We start from the raw sequence: 22,210 nt of genomic DNA on the forward strand, positions 1-22,210 counted from the left end.
GTTTTGAATAAAAATCCACACACACTTCATTACACAAGTGATAAAATACTTTAGTTTATAAGTTACATGGAAGTGTATCTGGATGCTTAATATTGCACTAAGTTCCCTGAACAATGGTCAAGATAAAAGGTGCTTTTATTCTTAAGAATGAACAGGCTGTTTATCACAGCTTCAGAAAAAACACACAGCTTTTTTTAAAAAACATGATGTTGTAATTCTGCTTATTCATTTTACCTGTGTTTTGAAACACACGTGAATCTCAGGAATCTTTGGAAATTGAAATTCCAGGGAACCTGGTCTTCTACTATTCTGTAAATAAAAGTCTTGCTGAAGCATGCTTTCAAAATACATGTTTTGTGAACTAATTAAAAATAGATAGGCAAGGTTTCATCTTTCCTGTTCTATTCAGGCTGTGTCCTTAATTTTGCTTAAAGGTACATTCTTTTAAGCTTTCATTTTACCAGGAGATAAATTCTCATGACCTAGTTTACCTTGAAAAGCCTTTTAAAAAATTTGTAAATTTCCATGTTTTATTTAGAAGTCACCGAGGCTCTGTCCTGTAACTTCATCTACTCTGATCATGGAAGCTTATATTAGAATTGTGAAGAAGAAAAAAAAAATATTTTTAAGGTCTTGTTATACTAAAATCCCTGGTATCTTTGTGCTATGTGGGTATATTATTGCTTTTACTTTCTATTTCATAAATAGAAGTCACAAGTCCCAAATGTTATACCTGTGTTTCTGCTGTCCATTATTGTTTAAATACAGACAGTGCTATTGCAAACTTTTAGATATTTTGTCTACCTTCTTGTTTGTTTCATTGTAGAAATAAAAAAAATGAATATTCCCATGTCTAACACAAGAGGTCATACTCATCACATAGCTTGCTAGAAAACTGATAAACCAGGTTTTCACTTTAGTCTCATTGTGCAGACTGGGATATTTTATAACAATTTCAAGGTATAAACTAAGAATTGTGGAGAGTTTGCATTTTCAGAAATAAACCTTCCCTTCTGTGGCATGATTAATGAGAAAGAACAGAAAGTAGCTATTTGTCCTACCTTCCATTGCTAAACAATTTTGAAGTTCATTTTCTAGTGTATTTGTTTTCAGAAAAAAAAAATCTACTCATCATGGGAACTTATTTGTTACATTCTTTCTTACCTCACTTTATTTAGTGTGGCAGCTCGGAACTGCTCAATCATGCTAACGTGGTAACAGTGAACACCTAAGAAAGAAACATTATCTCTTTGGGGTAAAGCTTTGGGGTTTTTCCTATTGTTTCATTATATACTGGGTGGAACTGCTCTTACTGATTGTCATAAAGCCTGTATCTGCTGTGCCAAAAAGGGAGAATCTACACGAGTATGTTTACATGCATGTGCGTGCATGCCTTAATATAAACTAAGAGAGAAACAGTTGCTGCAGATCTCACTTGATAATTATGATTAATGGAGATATTTAAAAAACAGATTTTTTTTTCCTAACCTCACTAATTGCAAGAACGAGATAAATACTGCAGAGCAGTATTGAGCTAAACTGTATTAACAACAGGACTGGAAACACTACAGACACAAGAAAAATTAGATTTTTTGGAGTATAAAAACCGCTGTAAAATATTTGAAGTGACATGTATTGGCTGGTCATTTGAAAAGCTCACGTAGCAACATGCAATGAAGATACAACACCTACAGGCTACAATAAAAGATATTAAAAAGATACTTTGGCTGTTACCCTATTGCCCCTAGTCCTGTTGCCAAACTCCGGTTAAAATAACTGAAAATTCTGCACTTATAATAAGGTCAAATATGTAGAAAGACAGTAAATAAAAGTAAACAAAACAGAGGGAAAAAAAAAGTCTTGGAAATTCCATTCTCAAAGCATATTCTCCACAACACCTAGAGGTTTTAAGAAAGCAGCAAAGGAAAAAGCCTTGTCCTTTTTCAACAAACAGGCATTGCAGATCTCAGTATTACACTGAAAGGTGTCATTCAGTGAAGACAGAGTCATGTTAATAAAAACAGAGGTAACACCAGGGTGATCTAGGGTAATATAACATCATTCAAGGGTATCTATACAGCAATAAAAATGCTTTTGAGACCATACAAAATGACTGTGGTGTAGCTGCTGAGATGATGGGCATGTAAACTAACTGTATGAACCATGTGTGTAAGTTACCTTTTCCATGCCATCTGGGAGAGCTTTTACCCACCACACCCCTCTAACTTTCACCCCAGCAATGTCTGGTGTCATGTAATCATATACCCTAACTGGAATACCACCTGCATAACTATGGTTATTTCAAAGACCTTTTGATAACGTTCCACATTAATGGGACAAGGAAAATAGTCTGATTCCATACAAATTTATGTATTAGGAGGATGAATTCTTTGCTGTTTCTACTTTTGATTTCATACAATTAGACTAATTTTCTGCACTTCTGCTTCTCCAGCAACACCACCAATGGAAATGAAAGTCTACTCCAGTTTAAAACCTCCTTTTGTAATTTGGGATATGTAGGAGGTGGCACATAAGGACACTGGACTGACAACAGCTCTAAAACAGTAAAGAAAGTTTTCAAGATGGAGGATGTCCTCATTCATATGGATGTAGCTTAAGAAATATCTAGAATTGTTGCATGCCCTTCCTCCAGTTAAGGGGCATTAAGGGATGGGGGTTAATTTTTTTTACTAACATCAATTTTTATTTTTATTATATATATTAAAAATACTGAATGTAATCCAAAGAAAAAACCCAAAAAACTTGTAAAAGTATTTCTTCACTTAATGGACTTTCCATCTTTTCTGGATTTTTAATAGTACTTGAAGGTCACACAAATCTAATGACTTCTTTTCTTTCCTCTGCTTTTTTTTCATTATCAAGGGATGCTGCCAATTTTAAAGAATTTCATAGCTAGGTAAATGCATCAACATTAATACTGTTTTAGCCAGTGATACACATGCTCAGCGGGTGACTTTTAAATTATGTTTTATCAGACTGCTTTTTATTATTTTCACAAATTGTTGCAGTTTTGTAACTGAACTCAGATAACTCAGTACATGGTACTAACATGGTAACTTAATGCAGTTTATTTTCTATTTCAGCCTGTGCAAGAGCACAGAGTGACTTTTAGCATGTATGGGATTATCAAGTGTAAGAGTTTACTTATAACTTCAGAATGTAGTTTTTGTAGCATTTTGACCTCTCAAATCCAGTGAGATAGCACTTACACCTAAATATAAGATTATTCCTTGCAGAGGTGGATGTTAGCCATGCTTTTTCTCTCTGTAAAATATGTCATCTGTGATTCATGTAGCAATTTGTTCTAAATAATTACATTTGCCCATGTTTTAAAAATAAGATCATTGGGTATTTTTTCCATAGGTACTTTATCATCAGCGGTACATTTAGCTTTAAGAACAGAATTGCTATAGATTTGCATTTTCTTTGTTCAATTTGGAAAGTTTCTTCAAGGTTACTTAATAAAACAGGTTCCCTTATTAGGCTGTAAAATGTGAAAGATGGACGTTGCTTTTATCAGGTGTGTATGAATGCTTTCAAATCTTTAATGGTAGGTTATTCTAGACAGTAGCCCTCACAATTCAAAAGACATATAAAATGCAAAATGCTTGTGTTTATTAAGAGATTTTTTTAATTGTTTCTGCATTCGTGATACCCTGAAAGACTGCAATTTCCATAACACATTCAAATCTCTTGTCACAGAAGGCTGTTTGTTTAGTGCTGTCATCATCACACCTAAAGTTTTATGAATGTGCTTATTGTACACACAGGTATCAATGTATGTTGTGGTCCTGCTCACAGAAATGATCTCTTTAACAAATCTGGAAAGCTTATGCACTTGCAGAACAAATGGAAGCTGGGAAAAGATGAAAGCAAATGTTCAATTTTATGTTACCCGCAGTTACACTTCCTACTCAGTATACACTGGGTTGTATTTATGTGCTTGTTTTCCTAATTTATTAAATGGCTTGTTTGAGAAATGAGTTCAGGAAGAGCATCTCCTTCCTTCTTAGTTAGCTATGTCTGCAGTGCTTTATTTTCTCCCCTCCTTTACCTTTCACATTACCCCTCCTCACCCTTCCCTACTGCAGAGGAAACAGGACACTCTACATTACTTGAAAGCACTTCTGAGGTGGAATAAACAGGGAAGCATTTATTAAAGTAGGGAATTACTCAAACAACCTCTGCTTCAATCTGGTTCTGGCTGGATAAGCTGTACAACTAAACAAGTATTTGAAGTGATATTCCAGAACTTGATGGGAAGTTTTACAAAATTTGCATACCCTGAAGTATAATTCTTCTCACTTCTCTACTTTATCCCTCAGTTCAATATTAGTCCACCAAAACTTGTTTTTGAGGAAAAGACTAGAAAGTATTAGTTATCAAAACTAATTTTAAAGTGAAAGGGCTTAAAACATTTGTGCTGCTTTCAGGTAGGGAAGAGTTAGTTTTCTTCACAGTGGCTGTGTTTTGGACCTGCGCTGAAAACAGGGTTGATAATAGAGACATATTTTTGTTATTGCTTAGCAGGGCTTACACAGAGCCAAGATCTTTTCTGCTGTTTGTATTTCCACACTGGTGAGGAAGTTGGGAATGCATGAGAGGCTGGGAGGAGACACAGCTGGGACAGGTGACCCCAACTGACCAAAGGGATTTCCAGACTATGTGACATCATGCTCAGGAAATAAAGGTGGGAGGAAGAAAGAGGAAGGGGGAACATTTGAAGTGATGGCATTTGTCTTTCCAAGCAAGCACTACTCATGATGGGGCCCTGCTCTCCTGGAGATGGCTGAACACCCTGCCTGCCCATGGGAAGTGGTGAATTAATTCCTTATCTTGCTTCATGTGAGTGCATGGCTCTTGTTTTCTCTGTTAAACTGTCTATATCTTAACTCATGAGTATTCTGGCTTTTTACCCTTCCTGATCTCTTTGTGATCTCACTGATGGAGGACTGAGCAAGCAGCTGCCTGGGCCTTGTTGGCTGGCTGGGGTTAAACCATGACAACTTTTCACATGAAATCCTACTCTATTCAGAAAATAGAATTTTTATAGAATTACAATTAATTGCTTCCACATGAAGGTATATTGCAACCCAATATATGAGATTAGTAGCTATTGTATTAGCAAAGTGACATTTAAAAATATGTATAACACAGTAGAATACTTTAAAGAGTCTGGATAACCAGACAATTTCTCAACAGAAAAACTACTTTTAAAAAAATCATTATTCTTTAATTAAAAATTATTATTGTTCACACATTCAAAATGTATTATACATTAGAGTAGTCTGATGCAAACATGCAAAATACATAGACAGTGTGATTTCTTCACCCTGACTAGTATTTTAGATTCTTTGTCTTTTCAGAAGATCAAAACCAAGATCAAAGTGGAAAAGATCTTCCTGTTTTAATCATTAAATATCTGCTATTACTGTTACAAAGTATGGCCTGAAAGTTCCTAGAAAATTTTACTAATATTGAAAACTTATCAATGTTCAAGCCACTCTGAATAAAACTAGCTTTTTTTCTGTCTCAAAGAAGCCTGTCAGCTAGAGTAGAAAGCCTTTCATAGTAGGAATCCATTTTCACTTTTGAGATCATTCCTGCAGAATGATCAAGGCACATAAGTGAAAGACCTTCCTGTACTATCTCAGGAAACAATAGTGCAAGTGACAGTGTTGAGAGCAACAAGTCGCTGAAGTGTTACACACACTGACAATGAAAAGTATTTTCAATAATAGAATTCCAGTATTCAGGATGTTCTCTGACTGGTAGAGTGGCAATATCTACGAGCACCTCCATGTACCTTCTCTCTAGGCCCTTGATCCCCACTCTGGAGTTTGGGGATGTGGATTACAGGGTTTAGCAAGCCAGTGTGCAGAGCTTCAGCTAGTCAGAAGTGTGAATATAGGACAGGGACATGATCACAAACCCAATGCTTAACCAATGATTCTATTCAGAACTCTCTTCAGATATGGTGGGAGCATAATACCATCAACCATTGTGTTCACCACTTCAGTCTAAGGTATATGTATCTGGATGCCCTTTGCTTAAACACAGCAAGGAAGAAGTTATTTTCTTTTCTGCCAGTCTGGATGAACACCATCTCAGAAAGCAGGTGCTAAAAATCAAGTTGTATTGTAACTGAGGGAAGAAACAGCTCCCTTACAATTGTCTACTTATGAAATTTGAGATGATTCATCGGGTCACTGAGCAGGAAAGGACACAAGTCATGTGTCTAGACAAAAATTAGTCACTCTCATCAAAATAGGAACAGGACCCCACCCTCACCTCCACCTCACAAGGAGGTGCTGAGAGGCTTTTTATCAGGAACCTCTCCAAAGTAGTATGAATATACTCATCAAATGGCAGCAATATCTAGTGCTGTCCCCTTTGGAGGAGCCAAAGGAACCAGTTGGTCATTTCCAGACTTTCTCATGATCAGGCTTCTACATCTGCTTCAGGGCACATCATAAAGCTACTTTTAGAGTTGCCCTGAAATGTTGAGGCTTGTATAATATTTGCTAGAAATTTCTGACAATCTCTGGGAGTTTAATCTGATATTCAAAGATAGCTTATGCTTTAAAACATGCCAGCCTGTAGTCACCTGTAGTGACCTGTAGTCACTGTTATTCTTGCATGTTAAATTCAGCATGTTATCTCTCCTAGGTATGATACGTATGTGGGAAAAGGGGGATTCACTACAAACTAATGCCATCAAATTCATTTGTCATTCAGCTAATATACATATGTCAGTTTATATGAGTTTTTGCATTGCTGCCCTTCTCATGCACAAGCTACATAACTGACAGGACAGTTTTTTCAAGAGGTGGAGCTGCTATTTGCTGCTAATTTAAAATAATTAATTTTAAGTCTCTGTATGCATTCTTTACTTACTCTGAAGAGTCACTTCAGCTTTGGCAATTTCTTTTTAACTTCACCAGGATTTTTATGAATTGTGATTTATGAGCATATTTTGCATAACAGAAAAAGGAAAAAAAACCTTTTTGTTTTACTCAAATATCCACAAATTTTATTTGCAAAATGAAATGTGGCATTAGTGAAAAAAACTCATATTATAAAAAGTTTGTCTATGTTTATTCACAAAAATAAATCAATAAAGCCCATCTCTGTTTCTCAAACAATCACCTGTAAGCAGTGCTTGCATATCATCCCCTTTTCATGTACCCTTCTGTGCATTAGGGTATTAGAAAAGAAGGTTTTTCTTATCCCCTTATGAGGGTGTTAAATTTAATGTTGAACAAGAAAATCACAGAATGCATTCAGGCCTTTGAGGTCTGGCAGCTAAGACTTGAAGGTGAACATTGTCTTTTCTGCTTCTGCACTGATGAATAGTATCTATCCAATGCACAAAAATACTAAAAAAGGTGGCACAAGAATGTCTCTGCTCAGGCCAGTTTGTGCTGCCCTGTGGGGCTGGATCTCCCAAAAAAATGCAGAAGTTTGCAAAATTCTGGGTGGCTTAGTCTAGCAGAAGGATTATGGAATAAGGAAGAGATTAATGACACCTACTATGAAAATATGTGTTTATCTATTTTCTTTTATTTGTGTCCGCAAAACCTCTTTCAGTTTCTAGTTTCATCAGGGATTAAAAAGAATTCCTAAACCTATTTTGATGTGCACATAAATTGCCTAATTACTCTGTGGAAAATAAACTATTCAGTTTTACTCCTTCTAGTCTAGTTCAACTGTTTTGAGTGTAATGCTTTAATTTCTACAAGCAAGTATTTGCAGAGATCAAATGTATGTGTCAGCTAACATTTGCTCAAGTCTTTTTACAGAAGTGTCTCTTTGCACAACTAAACATTTATTTTGTAGATGTAGTCCAAAGGCTTACTTTTCAAAACTGTCCTAGAAGACAGTGGCAAATGTAATTGCAGATTCTAAGTGAGAATGATAGATCTACAGCAAGTGAAATACAGGAGGCATGAGGAGGCATTAATAAAAAGACATACAACTATAGGTGTCATTTTCTAATGAAATATAGTGATTTACTTTTGCAGAAGGGTGACTGCTTTTGATAGGCACAAACTCTGCCAATATGTTTGTATCTACATATGTACTTGTGTAATAACAGAGCTCTGGGCAGACTGGGAAGGTGGGCGGTAAAGTACTGGAAGTGATTGCACAGTCACACACTGAAGGGAAGAGGGTAATTTCTGCTTATTATGATGCAAAGTGTGAACTTGCATGAAAATGTCCTCTAGTATGCTCATAAACAATTTCCTTGTAAGCAGGTAAAAGCCATTCAAGTAGAACAGTATTGCTTACTGGTCTCTGATCTGAAGTATGAAACTGACTCATGGCAGCAGAGCTAGAAATAAAAACAAGACAGCAGTCACTGTGAAGGAATAGTGGAACTATACAGATGAATTATGTGAGGTGGAAAGAATGGTAATGAGGGATAAAAAAAGCTGCAATTCCTAAATAGATGTGACAGAAATGTTAAAAAAATATCTGAGACACAGGGTTTGAAAAGGGTGGTTAAAAGAAGAAGAGGTGATGTTTTGGACTGAAATACAATATGTACACAAACAAAAATTGTCTCAGTTTGAGTGTCACCGTATCTGAATTTCTTAAAATGCAAGAATCCCTGTAATTAAATGCCAGTTTTCAATTCTGGGAACACATTTTATCTATGTAGAATACAAATACCATCTTAGCCTAACTCCTGAGCTGTGAAAACTGGCATGCTGGTGTAAAGTACTTGCTCTTTTAAGAATAGTCCTACTACTGAAAATACCTTGCCATTTTTACAAGCTTGATCTAGGTCCTCAGCAGATGATGGAGGTGGCTGACATGTCCTTCTCAGCTACAGAAAGCAGATAAGGCCTGTGAGCACCAGGACTGTCCCCCTTTGTAATCTGTGAGGAGAAGGCAGTGTCTAGACCCCAAGTTTAGGAGAGTATCCCATCTCTGATAGAAGCTAAGCAGACATTTGGTACATGGATGGTGCTCAGGACTTGGCAGTAGATAAGGGGACAATCCATTCCCCTTGCTAGGGCACGTGTTCAGCCTGACTTTAAATGCTGTGGGTGACAGAAACCTGGTGATTGGTGTGGCTGGATCATCAAAGTGGAGCAAGGAAGCAGCTCTGCTTCTGGCAGGAGTCCCTTTCCAGTGCATCTCCAGTATGCAGCAGCCTGACAGGATGTGCAGACCTGTCTGGTCTCAGATGTACCCTGTAGCAGTTTTGGCAGTGATTGCAATGAGATTATAGGTTGGATCCCTCTTCCAAGGTCTACTATTTGAAACACTAGTTATAAATCTAAATTGATACCCATCTGCCTTCTAACCTCTCTGACTTTAGAGATCAGACTCCCCAAGATAATAATTTGTAAAGGTTCATATTTTAGGAAAAAAAAAAACCAATCCCATTATAAATTTTGAAAAATCTTTCTAATATTTCATTTAGTTGCTGCTAACTTTTCTGATAAGAAGACACAAAAGGTCTAATTCCTTTTATTCTTGTTGCATTTTATTTTTGGGGTCTTTTATTTTAAAAAACTGCTGTTTTATAACATTGTGTTTTACAAGAGAAGCCCACTCAATAAAGTTAAGAAGTGAGAAGTCCATGTAGTTTTTTCTTTCAAAAGTGTTTTCAATACATGTCCAATGGAAATTGTCAATTTCTTAGTCACACTTAGAAGGGAAACACTGTCCTTGAGAAGGAATGTCCAGATCAGCATTTCAGAGCAGAGCACTTATTGATGTGTCTTCAAAGTTATTAAGCTATTCTTGTTATTCTTCATCCTATTATTTTTGTATACATCTTTATCTGTGACAGCATACTGAAGCTGTTCACTGAGTAACCTGCAGTGATGTCTAATATTCCCACCTCAGGTGATTTTGTAAAAGAGCATTAAAAATTCTTCATTTAATACTACATTGAAGCAGTAGTTTCCTAAGGTTCTTAGTTTTATATAATTTGTTGAAACCAAGTTTATCTCCAAAGTCCAAGCAAAGAACACAGGATTAGTAATGATGAGCTCATTCTTAACATCCTCTATCCTGTTAAGGCATGAGCAAAGATTAACCCAGTTTACTTTTCAGGAGGCTTGTGAATGTTCATGTTTTTAAAAAGTACTTGTCACAGAGCACAGTGGTCAAGGGGACAGATTTAGTTCTGTTATACCTGTGAAGAATATGACTCAAGTACTCTGCAAGTTATGTCAAACTATTGGAGTTGGTGTGACAGATCTTTTGGAACTTCTTGACTGATATATTTTGCTGAACTGACAATTATATCACATGCTTAGCAATTCTAAAAATGAAGTCAATTACTATTGTGTTACCAGATTTGGTATTCTTTCTTATTTCTAGTACAAGAGTTTATTTTTCAATACAAAGTAGAAGAGTATTCCAGCCTGAAGAAAATACTGACAAAGTGTCAACACGAGTTCATGTGATTTCCCCTTAGTGTAAAGACTTTTTTTTCTAAAATAATATCAATAAGATACATTAAAAGTAAACTATTGGAATTAAAATAATTCAGGAAGAAAAGTAAATACATGAAAACAGTCATTTAATAATTAAATCAGATGCCCAGGAAAACTGGAGACTACTTTCTCAGTAACAATACCACAGTGCACACAAATAAGCCATGTAGATGAGAAGAACTTTCAAGGAGAAATATGAAGAACTCTGCACAATATTACTGAGTTTGTCCAGCTGCTGTACTACTCTTGTATTTCTGTGTAAAGAGGTTGCAAAAAAATATTTATTGTGTGAGCATGTTAATGAATGAAACAGGCAAGGAGATTCAAAGCATAAAATTATGTCTACTTCTTATAGGAAGCAAATCCTTAGTTTTGGTTTGTATAGTTGCCTGACACAATATAGCTTTCTAGGAATGTCCAGGAACAGAATTACCTGATAACAATTTTGTGTAATTCTAGAAATTTCTTCTGCTAAAGTTATCCCTTTAAATCTATTTTACTAAAGAGAGTCCTACTCATTTTGACAAACTAAAGAATATGAAGGAATGAGATCACTGATGAACCTCAGAATATGAAGGAGTGAGATCACAAGATGAAAAACAACAATAAGCATTTAACTCTAAATAAGCAGTTAATAAATAAACATGAATTAACTGTTTGCATTTTTTCCATGGCTCCTGCATGTAGGAATAATATTTATTGCAATAGCATTTCCAGTTGATCATGGAGGTAAAGATACATATTTTACAGTAATATAAGTAAAACTTCATTATTTGTCTAGTAGAATATCAGCATTTTTATAACTTGATAAAAAATCATTTTTTTGTCTTAGTTTTCTCTGAATCCTTGCATGCCTGAAATATCTCAAGAGTGAAGTGTTTAAAGGGTGATTTTTAGCCACTAAATTGCCCATCTCCTCTAGGTTTTTTTTCAGTGAGCCAAAGGAGCACTAATGTATGACCAAATTGGGATAAAGATGTAATAATAATTCAGATACTTGAGAAATGATAAAAGATGAGTGAAGCACACAAAACTACTGGCAAAAGAAGGAACTATCAGAAGAGAATCAAAATTAGGGTTAGTTTGCAATCTTATCTTTGTAAATGTATTTTTTAAAATTTTATAATTTAATTTGAAAAGGTGCTCATTTAAGGTAGTCAAATATTACATATCCTAGAACACCTTTTTCATTTCAGGCTTTGCCTCTTTTGAATAACTGCTCAGTAGCTTGCATAGTGTAAGTTTCTGCTTCCAGAAAATGTCCTAGTAGATGGATTTCTTAATCATAGTTTGCACTGTCTCTCACCTAAGTATATCTTAACAATAATTTCATAAAACTACGAAATCTATTATTCTAGGACATAAGTGATACTTAAAATTGTTAACCAGTGAAACCCCTCATTTGCGAATACAGACTTTGCTCCACAGAGCATCACTTGACCTCTGTGACCTGAATTCGGGGTTCAAAAGCTGTGCACCACATCAGCAGTAGTTGTAAATGCTGTATTTCTCAGCACTATAAGTGTTCTTGGGTATCTAGCTACTAATATAATAGGGACCCTTTACCTGCTGATTACCACTTGAAACTTTACCTAATATATTTGAAGAGTTAATCACCTAATTGTAAAATAGAAAAGAAACACCTGAGCCTAAGCTAGCCAGCAGGCAGCTGCTTTGTGAGAGATAATGGCACTTAAAGGAAGTGAGATACTACCACACAGTACCCAGGATAGATCCCACATCCAAGCTGCTTCCTGGGGCACAGGATTCATCACCGCTCCCTGCAAAAATGGAGAGGAGATGAAAAAAGGACAAACTGGATGCAGAAGTGCCTGTGCAATGTTTCACCTGCTCAGTGCATGCCCAAGTTGAAGAACAAATAGGACAATATCTCCTTCTGCTTGATGAGTTTTAATGTGCATCTCCTAGCTCTATGCTTTAGCCACTAACCTAAAGGGTTTTCTGAAATAAAACACTCAATAGAATGAACTTTAAACACTCATTAGTACAGGGATTGGAATCCAGGTTTCCAAGTCCCAAATGACTTCCTCAGCCATTAGTCTGAAGAGCTTTGCAGTGGCTATTTAATTATTCTGTTCTACAGTAAGAGTAATTGAAAAAACCTTACCCTGTATTCTGGCAATTAGTGATTCTGCTCAATGGGATTTAAAATTTTATCACACAGAAGAGGTTTACAGCATGGTCGCTCACATGCTAGGGGACACTTCTATCTCCTAAGATTATTAAATAAGTGAGTTTGTGGAAACAGGTAGTATCGCCTCTGTTTTGAAGAGAACAGTGAGAGAAGATAACAAATTATATAGCAGGTTGCAAAAATGTCCAGTGGAGTTGGCCATGATGGTGAAACAGAGGTAGAAAAAATGCTTAAAAACAGTTTTAGGCAGATACAGACATGAGCTGGATACTAAGCTGATCATTATATGTAAGATTTTAGTCCTGGGCATTCCCAAAAACGAATGACATGAGAATTTAGCTATTAGAAGGGAAAACATCTATAAAATCAAGCAGTAGATATAATAAAGACCCCAAAGCCTTGGCTCCTGATCTTACATCTTTCACCTAGTACCCCACAAAGAAAAAGATGGATAGTTTAAATACCTATCCTATATTGGTTTTGCAGTAAAAGAGGATATACTAAAAAGAAATAAAGGGGGAAAATATCAGCCAGTGCTTATAAATGCATCTCAAGATGAAGTAGCTGCATTGCTAACTGCAGAATATATAACTTTTTTCTAATGACTACATCAACACCAGACAGCTGGCAAATGCCTAATACAGTGTGAAGGTTCCTGGGAAGATATGTGACACTACAGACCAGTAAATCTGATGTTAGATCTGCAAAAATTAGTAAGAACTATATTAAAAGATAATAGTAACACATATTTGGATTGATATGAGTCTGGGAAAGATTAAAATCTTTTCTTCTTCCCCCCAGCAGATGTCTTGCTAAAAATTCAATGGATTTCCTTGATGAAGTTAACACAATGCTGTTAACAAGGGACAAAGATTTAATATGTTTGGATTTTCAAAATCTGTAGAGAACTCTGAAATAAAGTTGTCTTTTCAGTAATGTTTTGGGATGATTACTAATTTTTACCCAAGCATAAAATTTTTCTTTAATGTTAAAATAGACTTTCATGTGGCAAGAGCACAAAACTTATATTTACTTAATCATTTAGTGAAGCAAAATACCAAGTCATCTCATCAAAGCATTTCAAACCCACTGATTTCAACAGTTGTGTTTTTTTCTCTGCATAAACACTTTCAAATTTTATCTGTAAGTACTAAGAGGATGCATAGCACTCCAGACAATCTTACTGCTGTTCCATCAAGGCCCTACTGTAAATAATTAAAACAAAGGAAAATGGCAGCTGAATATGAGAAAATTTGCCATAAAATACAGCATATTTTTCTTTTTTTCTGTTTTGAGGGTATAAGTCATGTGGCAGCAATACTCCTGCTAAGGTGGCTAGTTCACTAGTCAATAGGCAAACTGACAGACTCCTCTAGCAAACTATCCTGGTAAATAAAAACTGAAAAATATTTTTTTTTTTTTGCTTAGATTTTAGAGGAAGACTTTTCACATTATTGAATTAGCTGGATAAAGGAGCAATTCTATTTTAAAGTGAAAAATATGTAGCTTTTTATCAAAAGTGATATTTCCATCCGAGTGAGACACATAAAGGTTTCTCCTTCCCTCTATATGTCTTTATTCAAGCTATAATTATGCCTTGAGTTTTATACCTAACTATATGCAATTGCAGACTGATTTAATTTAGAAAAAACCCAAGGTAATGGAGGTCAGAGGGACTAGGGTCCTTGAATCACTTTTTAACTGACAGCTGGTCAATAATTTTTATGCAACATTTTCCTTTCCTAAAGGAATCTTATACCTAACAATTTTGTCATGAGGAGAAAAATAATCTCAAATTTTAGGATTTAATTACTATTCCATTGTAGTCTATCATCCTCTTCATTGAATGGAATTTAGGAAGCAGTTTTAGCTGACTATATTGATTTCAGTAATATGAAGAGGAAAGATACAGAAGGATTATTGAAAGAGAAAGAACAGCATTGACAAATGCTGATCTTACAAAAGGAGAAGTTCCTCTGTAAAGAAGATATTAAGTTAATAGAAGAAGTAAAATCTTTGTATATTAATTTCTCCTTTGAATCCTCTGTCTTCCATCTAACAGGAGTAGCATTAGCAATCTACATAAAAATAATGTTACTTATCTCATAGCCTTCAAAATGTAAGAAAACTAAAGAAGAACTGTAGAAATTGAGCTTCAACATTTGCAGCTGGACTATATATTGCCAATCTATAAATACATAGAACATTGGTTTTTATTTGCTTTGTTTTTTTGTATTTCCTTACATGGCTAGGCCAAAGAGGAAAAAAAATCTATTTTAGACTTTGTTACAGCTTTTGCAGTATAAAGTTTGTGAAAAGGTTGTTTTTCTACTTCAAAATTGCTTCCCACAATATTTGTACTTTGCAGATGAGTTACAAACCCAACTTAAGGGAAAGTGGTTGAAAAATACTGAGGCACCAAAGAGCTGAATAATTCTTCTAGTTCTCTTTTTCATAAATTAAATTGGGATCATGAGAACACAGCGTAATCGGGGAGGTTATCCCATCATATTTATATGCACACTTTCATTGGTCTAGTTCATCAGCGTGCTTCCTCATAAGTGTTTGCTGAAGAACTTAATTTTTTTTATATCTTTGGAAATAATTTATTTTTTTCAGATATGAGTATAAAATATGGTTCTATTAATTCTTTACATATATACTTGACACTTTAAACAATGTCTTGGTCTTCAGAAGTTGCTGGAAATCCAGTCTCAAGTATCACACCTTGAAAATTTTGAAACCACCAAAAGCAGTGTTTCCAGAGTCATTGCAGTCCTGTGAAAATCTTGGACTTTTACCTGTTCTATGTAACTGCTGCTTATGCAAGGAGAAATACCTGTATAAATCAATGTATAAAGTAATCATATAAAATCCCTATGGGGACTGTGTTTGAGCCTTCTTTTTAGTCCTCTGTTTTCTGAAGAATAAAAGACAAATTCCTCACATGAAAATCAAATATTCAGTAGGATCAAATGCCTCTAAGGGTAAGTAAAATGATATTAATATCAACAGATGATGAAACAAACCTCTGTGTAGAGTGGTATCAGCTGCCACGTTTAGCTGCCACATCAGAGTGAGCCACTCTGTCACATTTAGCATACAACGTCATGAAGCCACTCTGGTATCACAGTTCAGATCATTGCAAAAACTTTGCTTTGAGGTAGGGGAATTAGTCTTAAGCACTTAGGCTTCCTGCACAGGTACTGTTTATCAAAGAGGAACTCTAAGAGCTGGCTAATAGGTAAGCACAAGTGTAAAAAACATAAAACATATGTATCCTATTCCCCAGGTTACTAGGCAGAGGCAAATAGCTCCCTCCAGTTAAGACCTCTCCTGAACATGACAGTATAGCAGACAGCCAGAAACAGAAACAGCATCTTCCTCTCTGCATCATAGTCTTGGTATTAGAAATTCATCTCCTACCTTTTGGAAACCCTCCCAGAATACTATTTTACTGTCTGTATGTCTCTCCTGCCAAAGCATTAAATAAAGTCTTTGAGGAAAAAAAGGTAAGGAGCATGACTATACAGCCTATTCAGTGTTCAGTGGGACAGGGATTTCTGCTGTCCAAGAATCTGGTATTTGTCCCATACCAGTCCAAAGCATCACCTCCATTGCCTCTTCCAGCCGTGCTTGAGAGACAGCAATGCCTGGGGTTATTACATTTCATGAAAACTACAGTCCTCTAGATTGTGTACAATATGTGCTGTATGAAACCCTACCAGATCATTGCCTCAAAGAGGCTGATGTGTTAAAGTCTGATTTCTGTGTTAAAGTGAGATTATGTGTTAACTGTACAATGAAGGTAGGGCAATGTTTTCTGATGCAGGAAACTAATTTTAGAGGAAGAAGCTAAAGTAATTATAGATTAGGTCCTGTAGATTAGAATTGAATGGATCCCAGAAGGCCTCCCAGATGAAAGTGGATGTTTATGAATACTTACCATACTTCCATTATTGCTTTCAGGTGGACAAGGAGGAGGAGATATAAAAATTTCCCTCATCTGCACCTATGTATCCTGTGTATCAATACAGCAGCAAAGCACAGCTGCAGTCTTGAGCTCCCTTGTGTTACCACTCTTTGGTATGCCCACGTTGTTCTAGTGATTCAGAGTCTGCCTACCTTTCCCTTGTAATTGGTCCCTAATAAGAAAGAAAATACAAAATATCCATGGTTCATTTGAGGTCTCTTATCTGTAATTCATTAACACAAGCTTTAGGGTTTTGTAAATGTGTTTATTGGATTCAGGTGAGAGGACTAACAGTAAAAATAATTCTGTCTTTGTCCATGTAATATTCCCTGGGTTGAATTTTAATTATTTATATGTATTTGAGTATATCCAGCCTTTTCTTTTCTCACTAGAGTTTTGTATCTGTCAATGTGATAGATACAAATTGAATAAGTGAAATTGTTGAAAGCACATTACTTTGACCTAGGGAAGATAAATATTTTATCCAGTCAGTTCAGGAATGTCCGATGATCTTATTTCTTGTATTTGTGGTCTCAAGGTGAGTGGCAATAAAAAACAAACCCAAGGTTGTCTTACCCCATTGGTGCTAAAATGCCCAGAGTCTCTCTTCTCTCCAAGGCTTCTGTCTCCATCAAGCATTATTTTCCAGTCATGAATTACAATTTGTAAAGAAAACAAAATTCACTGGACCCACAATAAATTGAGAATTTGGAGAGGAAAGGAGGGAGGTGTTGGTATTGTTTTGGTTTGTTTTGTTTTTCTTTTTTTAATAGACAATTTCAACATAGACATTTAAAATTTCAGTAAATTAATAATACCAGCTTGAATACATATATTAGCAATTATTGAAATTGACCGTATTAGCTATAGAAATTACTTTTTCATTTTGGTAAAATAACTGAACCTTGTTATCATCACCAAATTGATAAAGTAAGTTCTCTGTTTTCTTTTCTATAAAGCTTTGGTGTCTTCTGATGTTTAGCCACAGATGAGTCTCTGCTACATGCAGATATGAATAACTATAAATATGTGAAAGCCAAAGAAAATGTTTACTTAATGAAACTATGAACAGAGGGAAATACTTAAAAAGTTAGAGCATCATTCATCTGAATAATTTATTTGTATGGTGCTTTGGAAGAAACAAATTGCAGTACTTATTAATAGAGCTGTATAACAAAGGTTAGAAATGTAGAAACTTTGAATGCATGGAAATGGTTGTTGCAATAGAGACTTGTACAACATTGAAGTGATTCAGCTAGAGAAATTTGGTAGACTTTGGGACAGACACTGATGAGGTGAATTTATGCTTCTTTATCCTGTGGTATTTCAGCAAGCCTCTCTAACAAGTCTCTTAGAGAAACCCTTGCCTCAGCACGCAGCCAGAACACAAGATGTATGCTAGGTGTGCCCTGACCAGTGACCCTCACCTGGTATTTCACATAGAAATATAGAAATACAACTTTCTTCTCAGCCATGTTGCCCCTCAATACATGAAAATATAAGTGTTTTTACATCATCCTCAAGGATGTTGTAATTTCCATTTTTCCTTTAACTGCATTAGCACAGCCAGACATTTTTCTGCCTGGGAGCCAGTCCCACCTCGCCTTCCTGTAACATTATTGTTTACACTCTGTAAAATGCAAAAGCAGTGCAGCTACATTGTTGTTGTCTCAAGACTTGGACGGCTTGTCCCTAATGAAACATACAGTCTTCACACGTGAGAAAACAGAGCTTGGCTGCACCAGTATATGAACAGTCCACTCCCTCTTCTTCATCTACAGTAAGATCACTAGAACAGCAAACTGGTTCAAAGTCAGGAAGACACTTTTCAGACTGAAAATATTCTGGCTTTTTTTTTTTTTTTTCATTACCATGAGTGTACCTTTTGCTATGTTAGCAAGGATGCTGTTGTTCAATCCTGCCTGTCATGCCTATGTGATTAATCACATTATGAGCTAAACCTTGAGATGGGCTGAACACTTGAAAGCATGATTCATTACATCTTGTTAAAATCAGTGTTTGTAGTATTCATTGATGTAAATGATAGAGTTCAGTACCTTTCATGAATAAAACTGAATTTGACCTGAGATATTTGGTCCTAAAAATAAAGTGAGAGGAAACAGATTAAACTAAGTATCACCCAAGCTGTAGAGCCCAAGATAGATAAATATTTAAAGGTATGAACTGCAATTGTGTTCAACCATTCCCCAAAGCCATTACAATTTCATAAAAATGAAAGATTTTTGCCCCCAGTTAATTCTTCTAAACTAAAAATAAACTAAAACAATTTGGAATTTAATTTAATAACATAGTGTAAAGAATAAATATTTATATAAACACATAAACACAGAGCTCAATCACCATCATTCCAACATAATCAGACTGTTTTTCTGATCAGAAGCAAAGTGTCAGAACTTCCTTGCATAGGAAGCTCCCTTCTGCAAGAAGATCGACTCATACAAAGTTTTCATACCATCCCTCAGTTGCAGGGGTGCTTTTTTTACAATTAAAGACTTCATTTTTTTAGTCACAGCATTCTGTTTTCTTAGATGTCTGTTGCTTCTGCATTTATATTATATAGGTCTCAGATTCCATTATTTATTACTCTACAATCATTAGCCTTCTATTCAGGCTATATAGAGCATTACATGCAGGTACACCTGAAGGAAGCTAAGAAATTCTTCATATTATCTATTGATAAATAAATGAGATAAGCATTTACCCTGGAATGTAACTGTGAACATAATCAACAGCCTTATTGAATGACTGTATGTAGCCATCCTAGAAGGAGGATTCAAATAATTTTGCAGGTACTACCCTTCAATGATATTTTGAGAATTTTTTCAGGTAGGTGTACTTTTTAAAGTAGAGTAGGTAATATATCTGTTTCAAAAGAAAGAAAGAAAGAAAGAAAGAAAGAAAGAAAGAAAGAAAGAAAGAAAGAAAGAAAGAAAGAAAGAAAGCCAAATGAAAACAAACAAATAAAAAAAACCAAAGAAGGCCCCAAAACACAGCTATTATATGTCAAGTTTGTCATAGTGCATCATGCTGGAAACCCTCATCCAGACAGAACAATTCACTACACACCTGTTACTGTAAGATTCTGGAGGAATTGTCACATCTCCCACCTTATGACTACAGAAGTGGATGGGAGTTTTCATTTAATATTGATTCAGACTGAATATTTATGTCTACACATCCACATACACACACCCCTTACTCACATACTCCTTTTGAACATGATAATACCAGTTGGCACTAGGTTTGAGAGGGATTAACAACATGAAGCTTGTTCTGACACCCTTAGACTTGCATTACTTTCTAGAATGGATCTGATGTAGTCCTGGATTGATTTTGGATTCACAAAACCATAAGTGAAAGAGTCTACTATGATGTATTTAGTTTCAAATTTTTTTTTATCTTCTGTGAAACTGCCTACTTTATATAAGTTAAAGCGCAGAAAAATGTTCTCATTTCACACAAGATTCCTGAAGGTGGTTATTTGGTTTTAAGAATTTTTCAGTATCTGACAAATGTTTTGGAAACCAAGTGAAGCCCTGGGGCATTTTGTCTATAGCTACAGGTGTAGTTTTATGCAGATAATGCAGTCTTTCCAGAGGTGATAACTCACAGCAGATCCTAGCTTTCACAATGAATTGACACAGTGAACAAAAGGTGTGTGGCATTCTCTGATACCCTGAGCAAAATACTGGAAAAAAGTCTGTATCTCTAGCTCTGTATCTATAGCTTGAGTCTGGAACAGAGTGAAAATATTTCAGTTACCAAGAGTTTCAGTTAGCTGGATGTAAGCATTTCATATTATATTATGGTTTGATTAAGGCCATAAGTGGGAATAGATTCAATCCTGAATATTTTTATACATATTATATACATATTATGTACAGCATAACGTGTTAAACATACAGAGGGGTATATTCAATTTTGAATATAGCCCTCTGTATGTTTAACACATTATGCTGCTCTTGCAAATTACATTCCTTGTGGTAACAGGTCAAACTAGAAGCATAACAGCCTACATCTCTCAATAGTAGCAAGTTTACTTTTGGAGTAAACTGCCTTATATATTTCCAGTAGTGTAACAGGCCTATGTGGTTCCTGATTAAATTACTGTCTCCACAAGAGGGGTGAAGAGCCTAATACATTTATTAAAAAATTAATAATAAGATCATGTTATCCCTTACATTATAAACAAACATTTTCATTTAATTACAGAAATAATTTAATATACTTCTATATTTAGAAAAAGTGGGTTTGCTTATTCTTTTTTCTTTTATTTTTTTTTTGAGAAGAAAAGAATGGAGAAAAAGGCAGAAATATGCAACTTTTTATAAAAAATCAGTATAAGGTTATCCACAATGAGTTAACTTATTTGCCAGTACTTGTGCTGATAATCCTGAGTATTCAAATGTCCACAAATATTTTCTGTACATGTGTTCACATGTACAGAAGAAAAGATGAGAACTTACAAATTGTTTTACAAATTAAACCTCCACCTATTTTAGTGTAACATACAGCCTTTTTCTTAAGACCAATCATTGAGGTAGTTAGGCAAACTTAACAGACTATTTTGACCATAAAAAAAAACATTGGAAAGAACAGAAAAAAAAACAGGTAATGCCAGAATACCCACTAAGTCAAAACAAAATGGCTTATTATGTAATTTGTTAGTTACAGTGGGAAACAACATATTCTACAATTCACATTTATTGAGGCATAAAAATTGCCATTTTGCCCCTAGAAGAAACAGACAAAGTATATTTCTTACCGAAAGAAGAAACCAGGGTTGACAAGTACATGATTTAGAAAATAGTTAGCTTTCAGGAGTGGCATACCCTGAACTAGTTTCTTCCTCTGCCTATCTTCTGTGCAATCCAGTCTTTCTGTCTAAGCCTCCTGGGAGTATTAAGGTAACAGTTATGCAGTTTCTATGTGCATTTGTTTAAAGTGTTTGTGCAGTGGAAAACATGGAAACAAGGTGTCAAACTTCACTACCCGTACAATACAGGAGCTGGATTAATACAAAAAGTTCATTGTTATACAACTACTACTTGATCAAAAAAAATGAATTTTGGTAAAGAAAAAGTCCAGGTATTGTCATTTTTTTTAACTGTGTGCATGTGAGATTATGTTTCCTTTATTGGAGCTGGAAACATCTCTGATATAAACCAAAAGTAATCATATGCAGTTAAAATGGAAAACAAAACATTTTTATCCCCTCTATACTCCTTACCCTAACATTTACAGGGGAAAGCAGTTACTATGTCTCTTTTCAATGTGCCATGAAGCATTTTAATTTAAAGCATGGTTCACAGTTCTCCCCTTCCACCCATTGTTCCTTCTGAAGTGGTGGTGCAGAGTTATGTCACAACTACTTTGAAAAAACACAGGTAGACACAAGCTTGGGTCTGAGTCTAGGATGTGCCAATGGTTTCTGCAATTCCATGGACACTGCTTTAAACTGTTCTGGCTTCAAAATTTCACAGTCAAAGTGCTTGAAACTTCTTGGTGATTTTGCAAGTAGGAAATGACAGCAGAGCAGAGAAGAGTCCAGCACAAATTGACAAGTCATTTTTATTAGTG

The 22,210-nt window shown here is 35.3% G+C and overlaps 1 protein-coding gene across 12 annotated transcripts in view; it reads right to left on the reverse strand.

The window, feature by feature from the left end:
* The window catches only part of KCNN2 (potassium calcium-activated channel subfamily N member 2), a 139,132-nt gene extending 117,440 nt beyond the window's left edge, over positions 1 to 21,692 (reverse strand). For 5 of the 12 annotated variants that reach the window (XM_085566833.1, XM_085566835.1, XM_085566834.1 and 2 more), the window contains exon 1: positions 21,396 to 21,569. In XM_085566833.1, the coding sequence (XP_085422959.1) occupies positions 21,396 to 21,426 (31 nt within the window). In that variant the 5' untranslated portion in view covers positions 21,427 to 21,569. Of the gene's footprint in view, positions 1 to 234 lie in introns of all 12 variants that reach the window. The other 7 variants (XM_085566841.1, XM_021524998.3, XM_085566839.1 and 4 more) reach the window with 6 other exon arrangements.
* Positions 21,693 to 22,210: the final 518 nt, after the last annotated feature.

The sequence above is a fragment of the Lonchura striata genome, chromosome Z, assembly GCF_050655825.1.
Source record: "Lonchura striata isolate lonStrDom1 chromosome Z, ASM5065582v1, whole genome shotgun sequence".
In the NCBI taxonomy this organism is placed as follows: domain Eukaryota; kingdom Metazoa; phylum Chordata; class Aves; order Passeriformes; family Estrildidae; genus Lonchura; species Lonchura striata.